This window comes from Dermacentor andersoni, chromosome 2, assembly GCF_023375885.2.
Source record: "Dermacentor andersoni chromosome 2, qqDerAnde1_hic_scaffold, whole genome shotgun sequence".
NCBI lineage: Eukaryota > Metazoa > Arthropoda > Arachnida > Ixodida > Ixodidae > Dermacentor > Dermacentor andersoni.
The window spans coordinates 2,539,041-2,557,968 of record NC_092815.1 but is presented as its reverse complement, the minus strand read 5'-3'; the positions used below and the strand labels follow the sequence as shown (position 1 = coordinate 2,557,968).

Sequence of the window (18,928 nt, the reverse complement as noted above, 5' to 3'; positions counted from 1 at the left end):
AGAGGACCTCTTGTTATAATTTGAATGAAGATAAATATGAAAAAATGGGGGGGGGGTAATAAGGCTGCCTTACGTATTTAGTTGCAACAATGGAAATACAGCAAATACATAGGGGTAATATACGCCAGAAGAATATAAAGACAGTGTATAATGTAAAAGTTAAAAAAAGAAATACAGCAATGCATATTGCTTAGAGAACGTTTAGGAGCAAATAATAAAAATAGCTCATTCTTAAACACTCGTAAAGGTAACAATTGCTTAGCAATTCATAGTAGGTTGTTCCTAAACTGAATATCTGCGAAAGCAGCAGTGTGTTTGCCATAGTTGATGCGTGCATATGGTAGTAAAAAGTTTTGTTCGAGGTGAACGTAGTCGGGTTTGAGTTGAACAAGTGTGATCTTTGCAACACATTCGCTGTTATGGGGCCGTTTAGGTACTTGTAAACAAGAATACCTGGTTGATACTTGAACAAATTCCACACTGATAATACACCAGGTTGTCGAAGTAGCGAAGATGCGCTCCTGAACGGCGGGCTAAACGTTAGGATGCGAATGGCTTGGCTTCGAAGGCGTTGGAGCCGAAGTACTCGAGATGGTTACGTATCTGCCCACGACGTGATACAGTATGTTGTATGACTGAATGAAAGCGTAGTGCGTGTTAAATAAGGTAGGTAAATCGAAGTATGGTCGCGCTTTAATTAATGTTCTTATACCGCGAGCTCTCCTCTGTTTCATATAAGAAATGTGATGGGAATACTTGAGCTGGGCATCACGAACAACTCCCAGAAATGTGCGTTGAGGAGTACTAAGAAAGCGGTAGCAGTCGATACTAATGACAGGAGTAGATGAAATATGCCTCTGACTCAAATACACCGAACTGCGCTTAATTTGCGTTAATTATTAAACCATTAGCTTTACAGCAGTCGTGAATATTTTGAGATCATTGGTGAGCTTGCTAGCTAACTTATCAGAGAACCTGTCACTTGTAACTATAGTTGTGTCATCTGTATCTAGGAAAAGTTGGCTGTTTGTTAAGCTTGCAGTAGCTCATCAATATTAATTAGAAATAAAAGGGGTGCGAGTATGTAACCTTGAGGGACGCCTTTGTCAGTGGATTTAAAGGTTGAAAGAACATTGGAAACACAAACGGTTTCCTGTCTGTTTGATGAACAGCTTCTCATGAGTTCATGCGCACTACTTAAAACGCCAAATCAGTCAAGTTTAGCTAACAATATGTTAATCAATATGGTATCAGACACCTTGGAAAGGTCAATGTACAGGGAACCGGCAAAACATCCCGAGTCTAGGGCATACTTAATAAGGTCAGTAAAAGAAAGTAGTTAGAGATCTGTCGAAAAACGTACTCGAAAACCAAATTTTTGAGTGGGTAAGATACGAAGCCCAGTTAAATATTTAGTTTGTCGTTTTCTAATACATTTCTTTATATTCTTGCTATACGATGACAGAATAACACTAGGACGGTAGTTAGACATGGAAGCGCTATCCGCCTTTCTCTCTATCCGACTCTGGGATAATCTTGGCCCATTTCAACTGTGGAGGTAGGTTGACGTTATTAAACATGAGGTTAGTTATATGAGCGAAGGGAATTGATATGAGGTGATAGATGCCTCACAGGTGAGCAGGCTGAATGTTGTCAAGTCGTGCACTTGTCACTTTAAGTGGATAATAACTTGTGCTAACATCTGGGCCTCTAGGAAAGAGGTAAAGTGATTGAAGGCTTTTTCTATATGTTTGCTCGTAGTTACGCGACAAGAAAGGAGTTACAGCACAGAAAGATTTGTTTAAAGCACTTGCATTCTTATGAATTGCTTTCTTATACGCGTTTTCAGATGACCGTAATCCAGTGATAGGTGGAGCAGTCATTGACCTGTTTAAAAGACAATGATTTATTTTCCACTGTTCCTTGCTGCTATTTTGAACCAGATTCGAGCGTTTTAAGGTGGTATTCACTTGTGGCGACGTTTAGAAAGGTAAATATTTCAGTACTCGGTTATGGATCGCTTGATAGCCATCTTTCACCGCCAGAGGCTTCAGACTGTACCGCGTTTCATAGTTGGCACTCGGGCGGAACAATTTCGGGCAACTTTTGCGAGGCTATAGGTCCTATTTGCTGCAAACAACATTCCTCCTCTGTCATAGACTGTCCATCAGCTCTTTTACAAGAAACTGCACTCTGTGAACTAAGCTTTTTGTATAGTGCAATGATTTTTTTTCTGGTGTCGCTTTTTAATACCTACGAATGCCACGAAGTATTGAAGTCCGCTCAAAAGGAGGGTACTTCTGTGAGAGAAATCAGCCAGCCGCTTGTTTTATGCAACAGCAACGACGCTGCTACCAACACTTCTTGTTCCGAGCGAGGAAAGCCGGCGGCGAGCGCTGCTCGAGCGACGCACTCGCCTGGCTTGCGAACGCTTCGGCATTTCACTGCTGATTTGCGAGAGAAGAAAAATTAGTGGTCGACAATCGGTGCAATTGTGAGGGCCTATTTTGATGACGTAGCAGGCCAACGCCGCCCTTATGAAAAATTTGGCACTTCTTAAAAGCAGTTCTTAGGACGTTTAGAGAATATGCGAGCACTTATGTGGTATTTCAGTATGCTAAACTGATTCGAAACATAAGACCACATTCTGTTTAAAGCTATGTGGCGCCTATGCAGGGCATCGTGTTTTCCGCCGCACATCTCACCTAAAGTAGATTGTGAGACGGAATATGGAAACGCCGTTCAGCGCTTACTGTTTTCGGCCGTTCTACTAAATCAAATTAATCGATGCAGTCGAGAATAAAAAAAAAAGAGCGACACAAATGAAATGAATAAACCAGTTAACGACGACACACTCTTTGCAGATTAACGTGGTCGGCACGTTCAATGATGGGCTTCTCTGAGGGTCAGCCTAAACGAATCAAGAGTAGCGTAATTCAGTGAGGCGTAGGATTACCGCGGTAAGATAGAATGTTCCTGGCTCGCAGTTTCCCGAACGATATTATAAGGCGGGGCAGAGAAAGATCGAGTACGGCTGGAATCCCGAACCTCTGCAGTGAGGATGAGTGCGCTATACCGCGCTCCCGCGACGTTATTTTAAGGAATCCGGTGGGAATCCAGAGATGCCTGATCTCGCTGGCGGCGGGCGAATGCGAAGCACATATTGCTTCGCCATGATCGCCAAATCTATGTGCGTGTGCCCCTTCTGGGGTTCAATTACTCAAGTGCAAATTGGGTGCAGTCGCGCGCTCGTCTACTCAAGAAAGCAGCGCCCAAATCGGTAACATAGCTGATGCAGTAACTCATTGAATAAGACGTGCTAGTTGCTGAAATAGAGAAAAACGGTGGTATAAACAACATGATTGAGAGCCTCTAGGAAAACACCTACTGCAGCGCTCTTTTATTAAACCACTTCGAAGGCTGCTCTTGAATGATACAAGAACGATAAGGCGACAGAAAATGTTTGCTCTCGACTACCAAAAATACTGCTCATGCCAGAAGTCCTGCTCGCTTCTATTTATTTATTTATTTATTTATTTATTTATTTATTTATTTATTTATTTATTAGGTACTGCTAGCCTGAATTCCAGGCCTTAAGCAGGAGTGGGTTAAACTTTGGTACAAATGTACCTGAACAACCAAAAGGGCACACATACAAACAAATGGAACTGGAGAAAAGCGACTGGTGGGTCAAGTACGGCACTGAATTATATAATTTCAAATGGTAAAATGATATACATGTGAACACACATCATATTGCAATGGTAGATATATGAACACACATCAAGACACATTAGCAAGTGCGCTGCTCAATATTGGCAATGTGAAGAAAACACACACAAAAAAAGGTATTTGGTTCGATGCGTTATGCATGTCAATGCGATGCACAATATAAAAAGAAACACAACTGTGAAAACATACAAATAAAGAAAAAAGCAGGATATAAGTGCGACGCTTTCTTGAAACGTTGCTAGACCATTAGTGATACGACACTCTCATTTCACATTTTGAAGTGCGGCAGTGAAAGCGGCAACAGGAGAGCTCTCGATTACTTGTCTGTGCAAACGATTCCAATCACGGATGGTACGGGGGAAGAAATAATTCATGCAGGTGTTGGTTCTGCAATAAGTTTCGCTAACTTTTTTTCAATGGAAGGAACGAGTGGGACGCTGCGTAAGGGGTTTCAAGTTCATGCTTTTGTCGATTCCAAGGTTATCATTGTATATCATGTAGAATATTTTAGCCTTTCGCGGTACCGTCTTGTTTGTAGGGATTCTAGATGCTAATTAAATAATTTTACCATTCTGTCAGCTCGTTTACTGGTATATAATTCAAAATAGCAGGCAAATTATTAGGCGAACCACACTACATTTATTTAGCAGTACTTATATCATACGCAGGCAGTGGTGTGATATGAAAGTCCACCGTTTTTTCTGAGGCATACAAAAATGTTCCTAAATATGGCATATATAGGAGTAATAGGTCGGCAAAATTGTTGATGAGGGGGCAAAGGAAAATCAGCGCCCAAGCACTCCGTACAGATGGTTAACCAGCGAAGCTGAAACGTGCGGTTGCGGTGTTTATCAATGAGTTAATCCCGACGGTTAATTAAACGAAGGCTTGGTAGGCTGCCAAATGCTCGGTACGCATTTGCTGCTTGCGCTCGGCTGCACGAGCGTGCTCTTGTGTGCGACTGCAGCATCGGCATGGTGTAGTCGAGATCGTTCCCGGTTTTGTTCGCAGCGTTGCTGATCGAAAGCTGCCTGCTCCTAAGGAGAACGCATGACCTACCGAGTTCGGAGCTGGAGAGAAACTGCTGTGCGCCCGCTCTGCTGCGACGGAGAGCAAAGACGTCACTACTAGTGCAACCAATCGCGCGCCTCCCTTACTTCTTTTTTCGCGCTTGCACCCGGGGTTGCGCCGGAGAAATTTTCGGCGTACAGGCGAGAGACGGACGGACGGACGAATCGGCTAGCCATATATAGCTTCGCTGTAAAAAAAAATAAATGGCGATGGAACCAGCGGCGGCGTGCTGCCGCTGGTCGTGCTGCCGTGGAATTCTAGCACTGGGCAAGTCGGCCCGTCCATATCCTCCTGTGACTGAATAATGCGCCGCATGAGAAATTCAGCAATAAAGCATTGCATACCCCCTTCAGCAGTTGTAGCAGTGGCTTTTAACAGCTTCGCTGGACATCGACTTAGGCAGGACCGGGATGGCGAATCATTTTTTTGCCAACTTCACCCAGTTTGCAGCGTCTTTTGGTGTCTGTGCATCAGTGTATGTATGACTGCACCTAACAGCTTTGCCGCCAGCTTCGGTCACTGGGTGGTGCATGGTTAAAGAAGTCGCAGTTTCGCGCGAAAGCCGAAGCATCGATTGCGATAGCAAATTAGTGGACAGCTGGCTATAAGATGCAAGGATATTAGTTTTATCGGCCGTATAAAATTATAAACATTGGCATACTAACTGAATAAACAAGCATGGTGTCAAGCGCCCACAATCAAATATGAACACATCTCACTTGACAACCCCAGAAACTCGCTGTCAAAACGCTGCATTGTGGAAACGCGGCAGCCGCAGCGAGCGAATTGACCGTGCAGCCGCTCGCATCAACGCGAACTAAGTCGCGAAAACACAGCCCATCCATGTAAGCGAAGCATGCCGTGCTCGATGCTTTCATTAACGATAATGAGCCGTGATGTTGACTGCTAAAGCTTAATTTCTTCAACGTTTAGTCTACCACGAGAGTGGTGAGTTGATGTTGAACGTTGCCTTGCCGGCACCACTGCTGCTTGTCTGCGCAGTACACAGAACACACAGGGAGAGGTGTTTTCTTGAGGCGTTGTTGTGCGCCAAATTTCATAACCTCTGAGAGGGTTGATCATAGTCATTGCCTCACATGGCACTTCGCATTGTGGCAGAAGTATTAAATTTCAATTCGATTATGGGGCTGTACGTGCCAACACCAGAATCGGAATGTGAGGCACGCCGTAGTGGCGAACTCCGGTATAATTTTGACACCGTGATGTTCTTTAACGTATCTCAAAATATAAGTACAGGTGCGTTTTCTATTTCGCCCTCGCCGAAATGCGGCTCCCGCGGTGGGGATCAAATCCACGGCCACTAGCAATGCCATAGTTGCAAAGCTAACGTGATGGGCAAGGAAGTGTTGATTCGACGTTCGACCGCTTCGGTAATGTCGCCTGGACCTTTCGGTGCGCTTTATTTAATGAGGCTCTGCTTTTGCACGCCCTGCGTAGTTTGTCCGGTTGGAATATTTGCATGGTGTTTATTTTTCAGAAATAGCAGCAACGTACCGTACCCTACCTTGAACTTAAGCTTATCCAGTTTCACTGCTACCGCCGTCGTATAGTAGTAGGGTTTGCTTGCCTTCTCACACCATTTCCCCCTACTCCCTTGTATGGGAACTGTCTCTTCTCCTCCCTCCTCCTTATAGTTCTAACTACGCACCCTCCGGGCTTACACCTTAGTAAAGAGGGTAGCGCTGCAGTTTCTGCAATGCTTCTCAGGGGAGTCACGGATAATTACAGATGTGGCGACGGCCAGGGAGCTCCAGAGGGTATGGTGCACATTCGACGCTGTGGGGTGAAAGCGAGTTTCTAGCGTCGCCTTTCCTCACTGACTCGCTCCTGTCATGTATACACACGCTACGACCCCCACCCCCGGCGCGGTGTACCTGACAGCAGAGGCGGCAGCAGCAGCAGCAGTGGGAAAGTCGAAGGAAGAGGCATAGGAACCTTCGCTTTAGAAAGGTTAAACTATGGCGTTTAACGTACCAAAACCACTATTTCATTATGGGGCACGCCGTAGTGGGGGCTCCGGAAATTTGGACCGCCAGGGGTTCATTAACGTGCAGCTAAATCTAAATCCACTGGGGTTCTCGCATTTCGCCACCATCGAAGTGCGGCTGCCGTGGCCTATATTCGATCCCGCGACCTCGTGCTTAGCAGATGCCACCGTACCCACTACTCGTCACCAATCCCGCATCGACCTAACCTTCGGGAAGAATGTTAACACAGTGAAAGCGCAACCACTTGCCGTGTGCCACAGTGCACAGAAGGCAGTGATTACAACAGTCCGCAAATAAATGACGACAACCAAGGTCTTCGAGTAAATGTGTCTTCCTTCGCCCAATACCCTAACTCATGATAGTCAAATTCAACATAGGAAATCCTCAACGTATGAAAGCCCAAACATAGCAAAACCAACCATAGCGCTATCTTCGCTGGACTTCGCTCCTTACAGGGTGGAAGGGCTCCGAGTTTTTAGGATTCTCTAAAACACTAATTTACGCTTTCACTCTGAATATCGTTCTGTAGTTGTTTAATTTTCGCATGTAATTACCTAATCAGGCAAAATGCAACACGCTGACTTGTTCGAAACAACGGCAAGCAGCGTTACCTTTTTCTGTCCTTCGTAGAAAAGGCAGATTATAAAGGAGATTTATTGGGGTTCGTAGCGACCGCCCTTTCTAGGATGCGCCGAGCAGTTCCCGAGCTCGAGCTTCTGCTGCGCGCTTGATGCTGCCGATGCTGCTGACTCTGTGCGCAAGTCCGTTCTCTTTCTTACAATATTTTAAAATATTAACACAAGTAATTTGGAAGACATTCTTTAATTATGTACCTTCGCACGAAAGGCTCAGTAAAACTGTCTCTACATCATCTCTTTCCATGGCGTGCGTTGTCGCTTGTGCCATAACATATACGCAGTGTATATCATTTAGGAAATGTCGGGCTTTCGGACTTTTTTATTGGCTATAGTTACCAAATTTGCGAAAATTTAGCAATGGCGAAAATGGGGAAATGCATGTTTCACGCTGTAACTATCTTTGGAAGTCCAAGGCCTGGAGTAATATCTTCTGGTTGGGGAATACCATAGTGGATAAAAAACATTCCTAATATACTTCACGTTGCTTCAGTTAGCACAGCGATTGGCGCGGTGTGCATTGTTTAAATATCTTTAGAAGTTGAGTGCAGCTTTTCTGCTGTGGCACTTAAACTGAGAAATGCTACGGTGCATTTTGGTAAACACACTGTGGCTGTTATTTTTCGCCATGCAGAATATCCTGACTGACCCAGGCACCGCGATGCAAATGAGCCTACTCGATTCTGCCAGGAAAGACTGCGAGGCTAACGACAGCAGCGCCGTCTTCGACTCGGGTGGTGAGTCTTGATTTATTGTAAATATTTGGTCGCATTCGTAATGTTAATCTAAAGCCTAATCTACTTTTAACAAGTTCCCAACAATAATGAAAGGTAATTATGTCTATAATTCGGCATTTTACCTCTTGGGAATTTTTTCATAAGTAGGGATAGGTGAAAATACCGCTGGCCTAAATAATCCATGCTCTAAGAAATTCTGGTACACAGTAAGAATTGCCGATATTTACAGACTTTTGTCACTGTGCCCAACGTAGCATAATCTATTTTTTTAACTGGATAGGCTACATTTCCAAATTGGATTACATGTACCACAAAAAACCAAAACAAAATAAAGGTTGTAACTTATAATTTGGCGAGCCAGATATCAGTGCACAACCAAATTCCAGAACGGGTCATACGTAAGCGCTATAGATGTATAGTATCCCTACGTATACCAAACTTTCTCTTGCATTTTCTTGTCAACCGACCAACAGTGATTTCACCTTTTCTCACAACGTTTTTTTATATGAGGACACCAATCTAGGTCAGGATCGTAAATGACTCCCAGGTACCTTATAGTGTCTACCTGCGGAATCAGTTGATTCTGATACACAAGGGAAAAGGGAACCAATTGATGCGTAGGGAATGCAAGAAGGGCAGTTTTATTAATGTTAAGGACCATGTGAAAATTATCCATCCAGACCACAAGAAGATTTAAATACGCTTGCAACTTTTGGTAGAGCATGTGAATATCTTTAGCGCAAGCAAAGAATGCAATGTCACCCGCATACACATACACCGTGACATCGTGCATTGTTGGAATATCATGTAGTAGTATATTAATGAATAGTGGGGAAAGCACATGAAACCCGAGGTACAACTTTGGTCTGGGAGAACCACTTAGAATGGTGCTTGCCATCTGTGCAGAAAAATCTTCTTCCGTGCAAGAAATTCTTGATCCAAACGATGATATACTATGGAGGATTTAAGGCAGCAAATTTGTTCAGTAGAATGCTATACTCTAAGCGGTCGCAAGCTTTTGCAACATCTAGTGCTACGAACTAAAGGAGAGTGTGCTGGCAGGCTAGTTGGTAAGACATATTTTTGTGAGCTTAAACTGCCCTAGGGACAAGACACCGAGGTAGAAGAAGACAGGACGAGCGCAGACTAACAACTGGTTTATTGAAATCACACAATGCTGCCGCTTCAAACCATGCGCATGCCCTAACCAGAACACAACCGCATGACCATGGCACACTCCCTCGTCAAGCCCTTATCTACCCCCAAAAATCAAGCTTTTTCTTGAAAAGATGCACTGAGGGTTCGCTGACGCACCTATCTGGTACAAGGGCCGAAACTGCCAAGTTTCTTTTAGCTAACGGTATCTAGCTTTCTAAACGATGTAAGCGGGCCAAATAAAACAACCGCTGGGAAATCCAATCTGCGCGGTGCTTAATGCATTAATTTTAGAAATGTGCTCTAATCGATCATTATAGACAACTCTTTTAATTAATTTACTATATTAGAAGTTACAGCGATTAGCCTAATGTTGTCCAAATGAAGCCTTTTTCCGGTGTTTCACTCATCTTCCACTCGTCAAGTAGCCATGTTTTTTCAAGGGAAATGTTCACAATATTTAGCAACTCTAAACCAAAGTTATTTGGCAAGAATTTGAGCATGCGAAATGATTTACCACCATAACCCGGAGCTTCTAATCTCATACAAACTACGACAGAAAGAAGTTCCGGCGAGTTGATTTCTTCAAAGTGATTGCACTGTGTCGGCATTCTGAATACATTTTGGCACTGCGCCTGGCATTTCAATGCAAGGCTACGTGCTATGCAATCAAGATTAGTCTTTGCTTCCACAATTTAGTTCAAATATAACGTTGTTCAAAATATGGCTGACCGAAGGTTTCTTGTTGTGCTCCATGAATCTGTGTAGCGTTTTCCTGTAGTTTGGGTCAGATAAGTAAGTGTTTGCATTGGCGTTATAATTATCCTTAGCTTTCGCTGTTGTTCGCTTAAAGGAGGCCACACACAATTTGCAGTTATTCAATTTTAGGGGGCTGTCGTTATGAAGAAGGCTCTTCCACGCAGATTTTATGAGACATTATGTCCTTTCATATTTTTCAGTCCACCACGGGGAACCTTTTTTGTTTCTAGTAGAAACTCCTATAGTGAATGTGGACAGTTCTGTTGCGTCAATCAGGCATTTTTGAAGCTGCTCCGCGCGCTCTGCCTTATCAGGCAAGGTTAATGAGTTAATAGCAAATTTCACAGTCTTTTTATATGTACCGTTGTTGACAAATTTCAACGTTTTATCAGAGACGCTCTGTGGGGAACACATGATAGACAAAAGAATAGGGAAATGATCACTCGAAGTCCCACTATCCAGAAATGTCCATGATGTCACGCTGACTCCAGCAGCTGCCAGAGTTAGATCAATCACGGACCTTGAGTCTCAGCGCATAAATGTTACAGTCCGTCTACTACCGCAGCGAACTTTTTTCATGATAACCATGACAACAGGAGATCGCCACTGGTATCTGAGCGGTAACCCCATATGATATGACGTGAAATAACGTGCCCTGCAAGGACAACTCTGTCCGATGTATTCAATAAACCATCAAAGTAGTCTTTTCTACAGATACCCGTCGAAAAGTAAATGTTTACTATGGTGAAGGAGCACATCTGGGATGAAATAAATCAATAGCCAACGGTTCACATTCTGGATTCCTGAATTCTTGATGTATAACAGGCCTGTGAAAATTTTTTGAGGACACTATAGCAAATAAACCTCCACCATGGCCATCAATTTGGTCTACCCTGAAGACGCGAAAATTATTACAAGAATATGATTTGAGAGGTGTCAGCCAAGATTCTTCTAAAAGAACTATGGGTCATAGACACAAACAAGGCGTTGAAGATCAATTAAAGAAGGCAATACAGAGCGACAATTCCACTGGACAACTTTTAACTCAGCCATGATTACTCCCAAGACAGAAGAGGCAGCAGCCTCTTTCAATAAATCAATCTGTTTCATGCTCGGGGACCCTTTCTTGCTTTTGTTTGAAAAAGGTCACGTTTGGTTGGCGAGAAATGAGAAGCCCTGTGCTTCTGAGCCACATTCGCCATTTCCACATCAGTTCTAACATTTTATTTGGACGTGCTAGCGAGGTCAGTTATAGTTGGCATCACTCTAGGCGATTCACGCGAAACGCAGGTGGTGTCGGTTGGTAAAAGAGGTTTGGAGAACGAGTTTACAACTGTAGGAAATTCAGGGACATGCACTTTGGCCGAAAAAAAAAAACTTGCAATAGTGCATCAGAAGAGGTGCTGAGTAATTAAGTGATCTAGTATGCCACTTAGTGCCATCTCGACAGCTGCCACTGCTGATGTCGTAATAGCTTTTTTCTAGAATTTCTCCATATGGTCTTACTGCATCAGCGTATGTATGTTTTCTGTGCTGCGAAAGTGCATATGCGCCTACCCTGGAACACCTGTTGTGACGTATCATTTTCAGTACTCTAGTCTCATCGGACCTTTTTGCACGCTGTGGATCATTCGCTGCGTGAACATCCTGGTAAAGGCAACAACTTGTCTATTCCGAGGAGTAGACTTCTGGTGCGTGATTTGCGCCGGAATCACAACAGCGCGTCGCATATTTACAGGCATTGCCGCTTTGCCCGAAACACCAACAGTTCGTGCACTGAAGAGGGCGTGGTTCCAAACGACCTACCCTACTGGGGGCGGGCTCCATCACTGGAAAAATTGGCGCCACCATCGGCGTGACGTGTCGTGAGGGATCACGTGGACACAGCGGCCGCGTCTGCTGCTTCGGAAGCACCGAAGCGAGCTGAAAACGAGAGCTTTAAGTCCCACCTGCGCCGCCGTTCTGATTAGGGGGTGCTCGAGGATTTACCGCCTTGGGTGTCTGCTTGATAACATTTGAAAATACTATAATAGGTAGTGACTGCCTTTGGAGGCGTGCAGCATGGTAGGCTACTGCTTGGTGCCGCAGTGCCGGCCGTACGCAACGGAGCCCGGTGTCAGCCTTATTCACGCGTAGCCGCAGGGCAAGGAGCTCCGTGAAGTTTGGCTGGCGAAACTTAGAACCGGCAGACAGCCATCGGCTACAACTCGGGTATGCAGGAAGTACAGACGCGAGGAACATTTCTGCTACCGCGCCGGAACTGCGCCGTGTTCGGTGAGTAGCAGAAAATGCGCACTGAGACAGACGCTTGCACGCGCCCGCTGCCCGGCTAATGTCATGAAGGTTTGGTCTATGAACTTGATGCTAGATACTGGCAAGTTCACTGGAACAGAAAGGGAGCGGTAAGACGCACATAAAAAAAGGTATGGCATATGGTCATGTTTGTGTTATGAATTAATGCGCTGGATTACGAAAAAGAAGCAGAGGGAAATCGCATGCTGAGAAGACCGATAAACATACAGCGCGACGCAACTTGAGAAATAATATTGAAATGGCCAAGAGCTTATCAGACAAAAATGGCTGTGGCTTAGCTAAGGTTAAGCCCAGGATGCGAAACATACTAGCCTTTATTTTAGTTGTTGAACCACTGTTTAGCCTGGTGAACTGCTGTTGCTTGGCTATATTTGGTTCGGCTAGACCAAGAAACAACTCATGCGTTACTCTGCTTCGCCTTCAAGAGTGGAACGCGACAGCGTTCCCGTCGACCCGCCAAGGGGTGTAAGACAATGGGCTACGGCGCAGCGACTACGCGCCCCGCATTGGACGCGGTGAGCGTCGAGCAACGCAGCGTTCGGCGCGGCAACGAAATGTGCGCCTGAGCAAGCGACGCACGCCTGAGCCTTAGAAACAGCTCGTTTCTAAGGCAACACCGCATTCACTAGAGGCGCTTTTGTACCGCTTTGAAGCATCGTACTCGTGGCTCAGTGGTAGCGTCTCCGTCTCACACTGCGGAGACCCTGGTTCGATTCCCACCCAGCCCGTCTTGCAAGAGTTGAGGCAATGCCACCTAGAAAATCAGCCTCTGTAGCACGCCGCAACCTTCGCTTCTCATTCCAACGAGCAGCTCTGTCTCCAGGAGGCATCTCACCTCGTAAGTGTCTAGCAGAGGCAAGCGCAGCTGCTTATATACTGCCGCGACGCCGCGAGCGACGGCGCGAGTTGGAGCCCCGTTTCTCCTCTGTCGTGACGTCACGGTGTCACGTGGTATTGAAGGCGACACCGCCGCGCCTGAGGAGCTGGGTTGAGCTCTCGTAATATGCTTCGCATAAAAAAGATTGAATCGTCGCGACGGCAGATCACAGTCGCCGTAGGCGTCGAAGTCTGTAACGAAATTATTTTTGAACAGTTTTGATAGCGTCCGCGCTACAATGGTTCCTAATGTAATGTCAACTGCTCATATGCTGCGGCCTAAAGCTCACCGCACGGTGCGAAAACGCGTTCACAGCGAAAGCAAAACATTGTGCGTTTACATGCATGCAGACGCGCATTCGGTCGCTGCGAACCTATGCTATGGCTGCATTGGGGTTTCATTCTGTTATGCCCAATTTGGTTATACAGACAGCCCACTACAAGAACATATTTCACATAATTTACTCTCGGTGTTTGCCTACCTTGCACGCAAGAAGCCGGTTCGGGAGACTCCATAGCAGTGACCGCGCGCAGTGGCGTTCAATGTAGGTATTTGGTAAAGAAAGCGTCTGTAAACGATTCTGTGCTTTCAGCTTGCCCAAGATTGTTATACCGACAGTCAAAAAATTCCCTCGTTTTGAGAGTACCTACATAAATGTCCAGGAGGGCTGCAGCGTGGTGTTTTATTGGGCGCCGTAAGGGAAACCTATGAGGAGCACGCCGCGTGGTCCCTCATACTGTGCAAGGGAAGCGCTTCCGACAGATGGCGACTCCGTAACTCCTTGCCCCCAATAGATAATAGGCCTTACCTTTAGCTCAGTAGGAAAGGATGTTCCAGTAAATGCTGTGTTACATCGAAACAATCTCCGCGTCAGCTTCCTGGAAGTCATCTAGTACTTCATGGGGAGAGCAAGATGGGTCCACACCGCAAACAATACCCGTTGTACATGCGAGTTGCTCCGAGATGAAGGCCTTTACCGGCAACGACGCGAAGGTTGTGCATCGGAACAAGTCAGACACACAAGCCATATCTGAAGGTTTGCAGGCTACCCCTTCTGCCCAACGATCTGACCTCCGAAATTTAAGATAGTGGCTAGAAGCTGTGCGCAACTGTTCCTGAATCAATTCAGCGTTATTCAATTTTATGGCCCCATCGCTAATCGGCACGAACACCGCGTGTAAACCACGTAAGCCATTCCAAGTCAAACATTCTAGAGGATAGCTATGGACCGGCAAGCAAGCCAGGCTGCCTACCCTGCACCTGGGGAGTTAACAGACGTGACGACCCAATACACAGAGAAAAGCGCAAAAGCTAACTGAGGTAATGAAAAACCTGGCCAATCACCCACTCACGAGTACAGCTGGTCTGCTTCAGCGAGGAACGAACGATCGCTATAGCAGAGTCCTTTAATACAGCACGAATGGGAGCACACGTCTTCTTCACGGTGGAAGCCAGCTTCCACATGCTTGTATGGTAAAAGGGAAAAAAGTGGCTGGCTAATCAACCTGGGCATAGGAAACTCTTCATGGACGATCTCTTCCACCGTCTATCTATTACCACAATGGAGGAGTAGTCATAACGCTCAACCTCCCCATACGTGGGCCGATCCCGAAGATCGTGCAATACCGGTCCGACCCGCGGCGTAGATGAAGCAGGCGTTGAGCACTCCCATACCTGGGCCGATCCCGGAGATACTGCAGTACCGGGCCGACCCACGGCGGAGGTGACGCAGACGTTAAGCACTCCCCATACGTGGGCCGATCCCGAAGGAAATGCAGTGTCGGGCCGACCCGCGGTAGAGGTGCAGTTCACCATTAAGGGGCCCACATACACAGCTTCGCTGGTCATCCTTCTTCATAGAGTCGAAGGGCACTGAGTTTTTTTCAGTTCCCTTCATTCAGGCTTTTAGGCCTACCACCAACGGTTGTATACTCGCCCTCGTAACCCTGCTAAGTGAGTGACTTCATGTGATCGCCCAAGTGGCTGGAATTGCCTCCTTATAGACAATGTTGACCACAGCTGTAGCAATTTTTGATCTTAGGTGCTTAAAAATTCACTCTCATTTCGCAAGATCTTTCGTTCATGCGTTTCGTTTATTATTGGCCGGTCGTCTCACTTTGGCAATAATATTTTTCAATCATTGCAATTGGCTGGCATATTCCTACATAAACAATTCTAATGCAAGTACTTTTTTGTCAATACGGGCCCTGGCATGCCACTTCCGGTCCCTTCAACACCACCTGCCGCCGCATGCGGCCTCATTTTGTACCGCACAACTTGAACCACAAGGACACTAACACTTATAGAAGCGCTCCTCCGGGCCGGTGTTATTTACCAAAAGCACGGCGCCCGTGTTCTCCTCAAGGAGGATTCTTGAGCTTGCCGCTTAATACGGAACTAGGGAAAGCTCCTCTCAGAGAGGATACTTTACCGTTGATTTCCTCTTCAATACATTTGCTTGTATTGCGGGCAAGAGAAAATTTGGTTCAAGTTAACAGTACAATTTATTTATTCATTTATTTATTTAAAATGCCTTACAGGCCGTATGGGGGCATTGTGTAAGGGGGATTACAAAATCAATGCAAAAAAAAAGGAGTAAGCAGCCTTGTGAAGTCTAGTACAAAAGGTACGCCTCAATGCAGGGCTCATCAATATTACTACAAAGATGAAAACTTGAAAAAGGAAAAACTGAAGTAATTAAATGCCACAAAGGTACACTTCAAAAAAAGAACGCGAGTAAAAATTCACGTAAGGCACTAATACTAGAAATTAAAGTGCAGAAAAATTAACAGATCAGGGAGTACAACGCTTCAGAGGATATTTCGAGATAAAGACAAATTGTGTCTCAACATGTCGACACTGGGGGGCAGACCTCCGTGATGAACACTCATCTTCGTCACTGCCTCCAAAGTGTACTGAATCGTAAGATGTCCACTTGTATTCGTCTCTTTTATGGAAGAAGTAGTGGAGCCTTGGGCACGCGGGCAGCTCGTTTCGCCATATCATTTCGCCATATATTTTACGGCTTCTTCGGTCTTTCTCACATTATAGTTTCGAATATCCCTTATTTTCGCCTTGTTGATCAGTTTTGACAGTTCCGCGAATTCTATCTCATCCCTTAAGTTGGACACTTTCATTCTTTGTCGTTTCTTTATGATATCCTTTGTTATTTGAGAGAGCTCGCCTACTGATTGCCCTGGTGGCTTGCCTCCCACTTCAATTGCTGCCTCTGAAGCCAGCCTAGTTACGGTTTCATTCATTAGCTCTATGTCATCATCATCTCTCTGTTCTAAGGCTGCATATTTGTTTGCAAGTACGAGCCTGAATTTTTCTGCTTTTACCCTTACTGCCTCTATGTTGATCTGTTTATTCTTGACCAATTTTGCTCCTTCTCTCTTCAAATTGAGGTGATTCCTAGCCCTCAGTAACTTATGATCACTGCACTTTATCCTACCTATCACTTCTACGTCCTGCAGTATGTTGGTATTAGCAAAAAGTATGCAGAAAGTATGAAGTCAATTTCATTTCTTGTTTCACCATTAGGGCTTTTCAAGGTCCACTTTCTGTTGCTACGCTTCCTGAAAAAGGTGTTCCTTATTCGAAGCTTATTCCTTTCTGCGAATTCTACCAGCATCTCTCCTCTGGCGTTCTTAGAATCGACGCCGTAGTTTCCAATTGCTTATTCACCAGCCTGCTCTTTCCCCAATTTTGCATTGAAGTCACATTACTACAGTATACTGAGTTTGCACTTTTCACATCGCTAAATCAATATCTTCACAAATCTGATCTACTTCCTCATCGTCATGACGATGTTGGTGCCTAGTCTTGTACTACCTTTAATTTATACCTCTTATTAAGTTTGATTACGACTACAGCTTCCCTCTCATTAATGCTGTAGAATTCACCAATGTTGCCCGCTATGTTCTTATGAATTGGGAACTCTACCGCGTATTGTTTCTTATCAAGGAGACCTCTATAGGAGCTGACATGTCCGTTATTCAGCAATGTATGAGCCTCACCACTTCTTCTATTCTCACGAAGGCCGATTATATCCCAAACAATGTCTGATAGTTCTTTATAGAGTCCTGCTAAGCTTGCCCCATTCGAGAGGGTTCGGGTATTAAACGTTGCAACGATCAGATTCCATTGGCGGTGTCCCGACCCAGAGATTCTTAGCACCTTCTGCTGCGTTACAGGTCTGACCGCCGCCTTGGTCACTGAGGGCCATTGGGTAATTGAGTGAGCCATGTGGAAGGGGGTGGCCGAATGCTGCACCAGGGAGGCCAATTCGTGCTCTGGTAAGGGAGTGTCTTGTTGAAGCTTAGTACGCCTTCCTAATTTGGTTGTACCTGTATTTGTATAGCCCCACTCGCTCTCGGCATCTTTGCGGGCAGCCATAGTTCTGTCTTATCTTCCGTCCTTCAACAATGCCCAAACAACGTAATTCTATGGCTGCATTTTCGTCGACTAATCCGGCCCTCATCGATTGTGAGAAAGGCGCATTTAATTTTCGGCTTCCTCGTCCTGCAGATGTTCCATCTGCGACGCCTCTTCACTTGTGTTCCATCGATTATGCTCGTTTTCTATTACAGGCTGCTACGCATATCACCTAGGCATCACCACCTGTTCCAGACGGTAAATACAAGATGTGTCCACTTGTTCACGTTCTGCTGACTCGATATATCGCCGTGCCACACGTTCTCGTGAAGGTCACCGAACACCGTCCATGTCTTCTGTTCCTCGACTTGAGCTGCTTGATCCAAGTTATTCTGCAAGGCGTTTCAGTGGCCGACGTGTGAGGGCTCTATGCATGCGACAACGCCACATTATACTGAGGAATTCATTAAACCATAGCAGTCAGCCCGGCTGGTTCGGACCCCGACGATATTACGGAAATCGCTACTCCTAATCCGAACAGCTCCGCAATCCTTTAGCGAAACAATCGAAGTCTTAGCGCTGGATACACATGGACAAGAAAGACGACGGGACGTGCGCTATCTTTCGACTAAATTATATTTCATACAAGTATGGTACTTACACCGGCTGAAACGAGTGGAAATCATCGCACGCGGAACTCATCATTTTCCAGATAGGCCGTTACCTTTCTGCTCAGAGTAATCGACAGAGCGGACGGAGCTCTGACGCAGTTTGCACCTTCTTTTGGAATCAAGATTGCTTCTACAATCTCCCTCGTCTCTTTATCAGTATATCTAAACACGACTATACAATCTTTAAACAGTTGTTGACACCCGAAATCATCACAATGCACGAAGACATGTCCATCTCCATAACAGTTCAATTTTTTCTTGTGTTTTTTATCCTGTCATGAAGGCATCTGCCTGTCTGTTCTCACATCACTATGGTTCGCCCTCATATCACATGGGCTAAAGAAGCTGGCCCGAAAATTGGAAGTGGACGTCGTATTTTGAGCTCCACCAAAGCTGTCAGGCATATCACCGATCCGTTGAGAAAGATGCGCCGAGGCTGCGCGAGGAAGCGTCGGCAGCCGCTTGTGCACTGAGCGCAAGGTGCCGTTCGTCGCTTCTCGTGCAGCAAAGTCTGCATAAGGTAGGCAGACGCCTCAAGGGCAGGCTAGAGGAACGCAAGCAAAAATTTAACTGTTATCGAGATCGACATGTC

General features: G+C 45.5%; 1 protein-coding gene across 5 annotated transcripts in view; it reads left to right on the top strand.

Annotated features, from left to right (window-relative positions):
• LOC126543059 (parathyroid hormone/parathyroid hormone-related peptide receptor-like) overlaps positions 1 to 18,928 on the top strand; it is a 1,023,923-nt gene that overhangs the window by 465,988 nt on the left and 539,007 nt on the right. For all 5 annotated transcript variants that reach the window (XM_050190210.3, XM_050190212.3, XM_055077604.2 and 2 more), the window contains exon 2: positions 8,082 to 8,184. In XM_050190210.3, the coding sequence (XP_050046167.1) occupies positions 8,082 to 8,184 (103 nt within the window). The remainder of the gene's footprint in view (positions 1 to 8,081; positions 8,185 to 18,928) is intronic.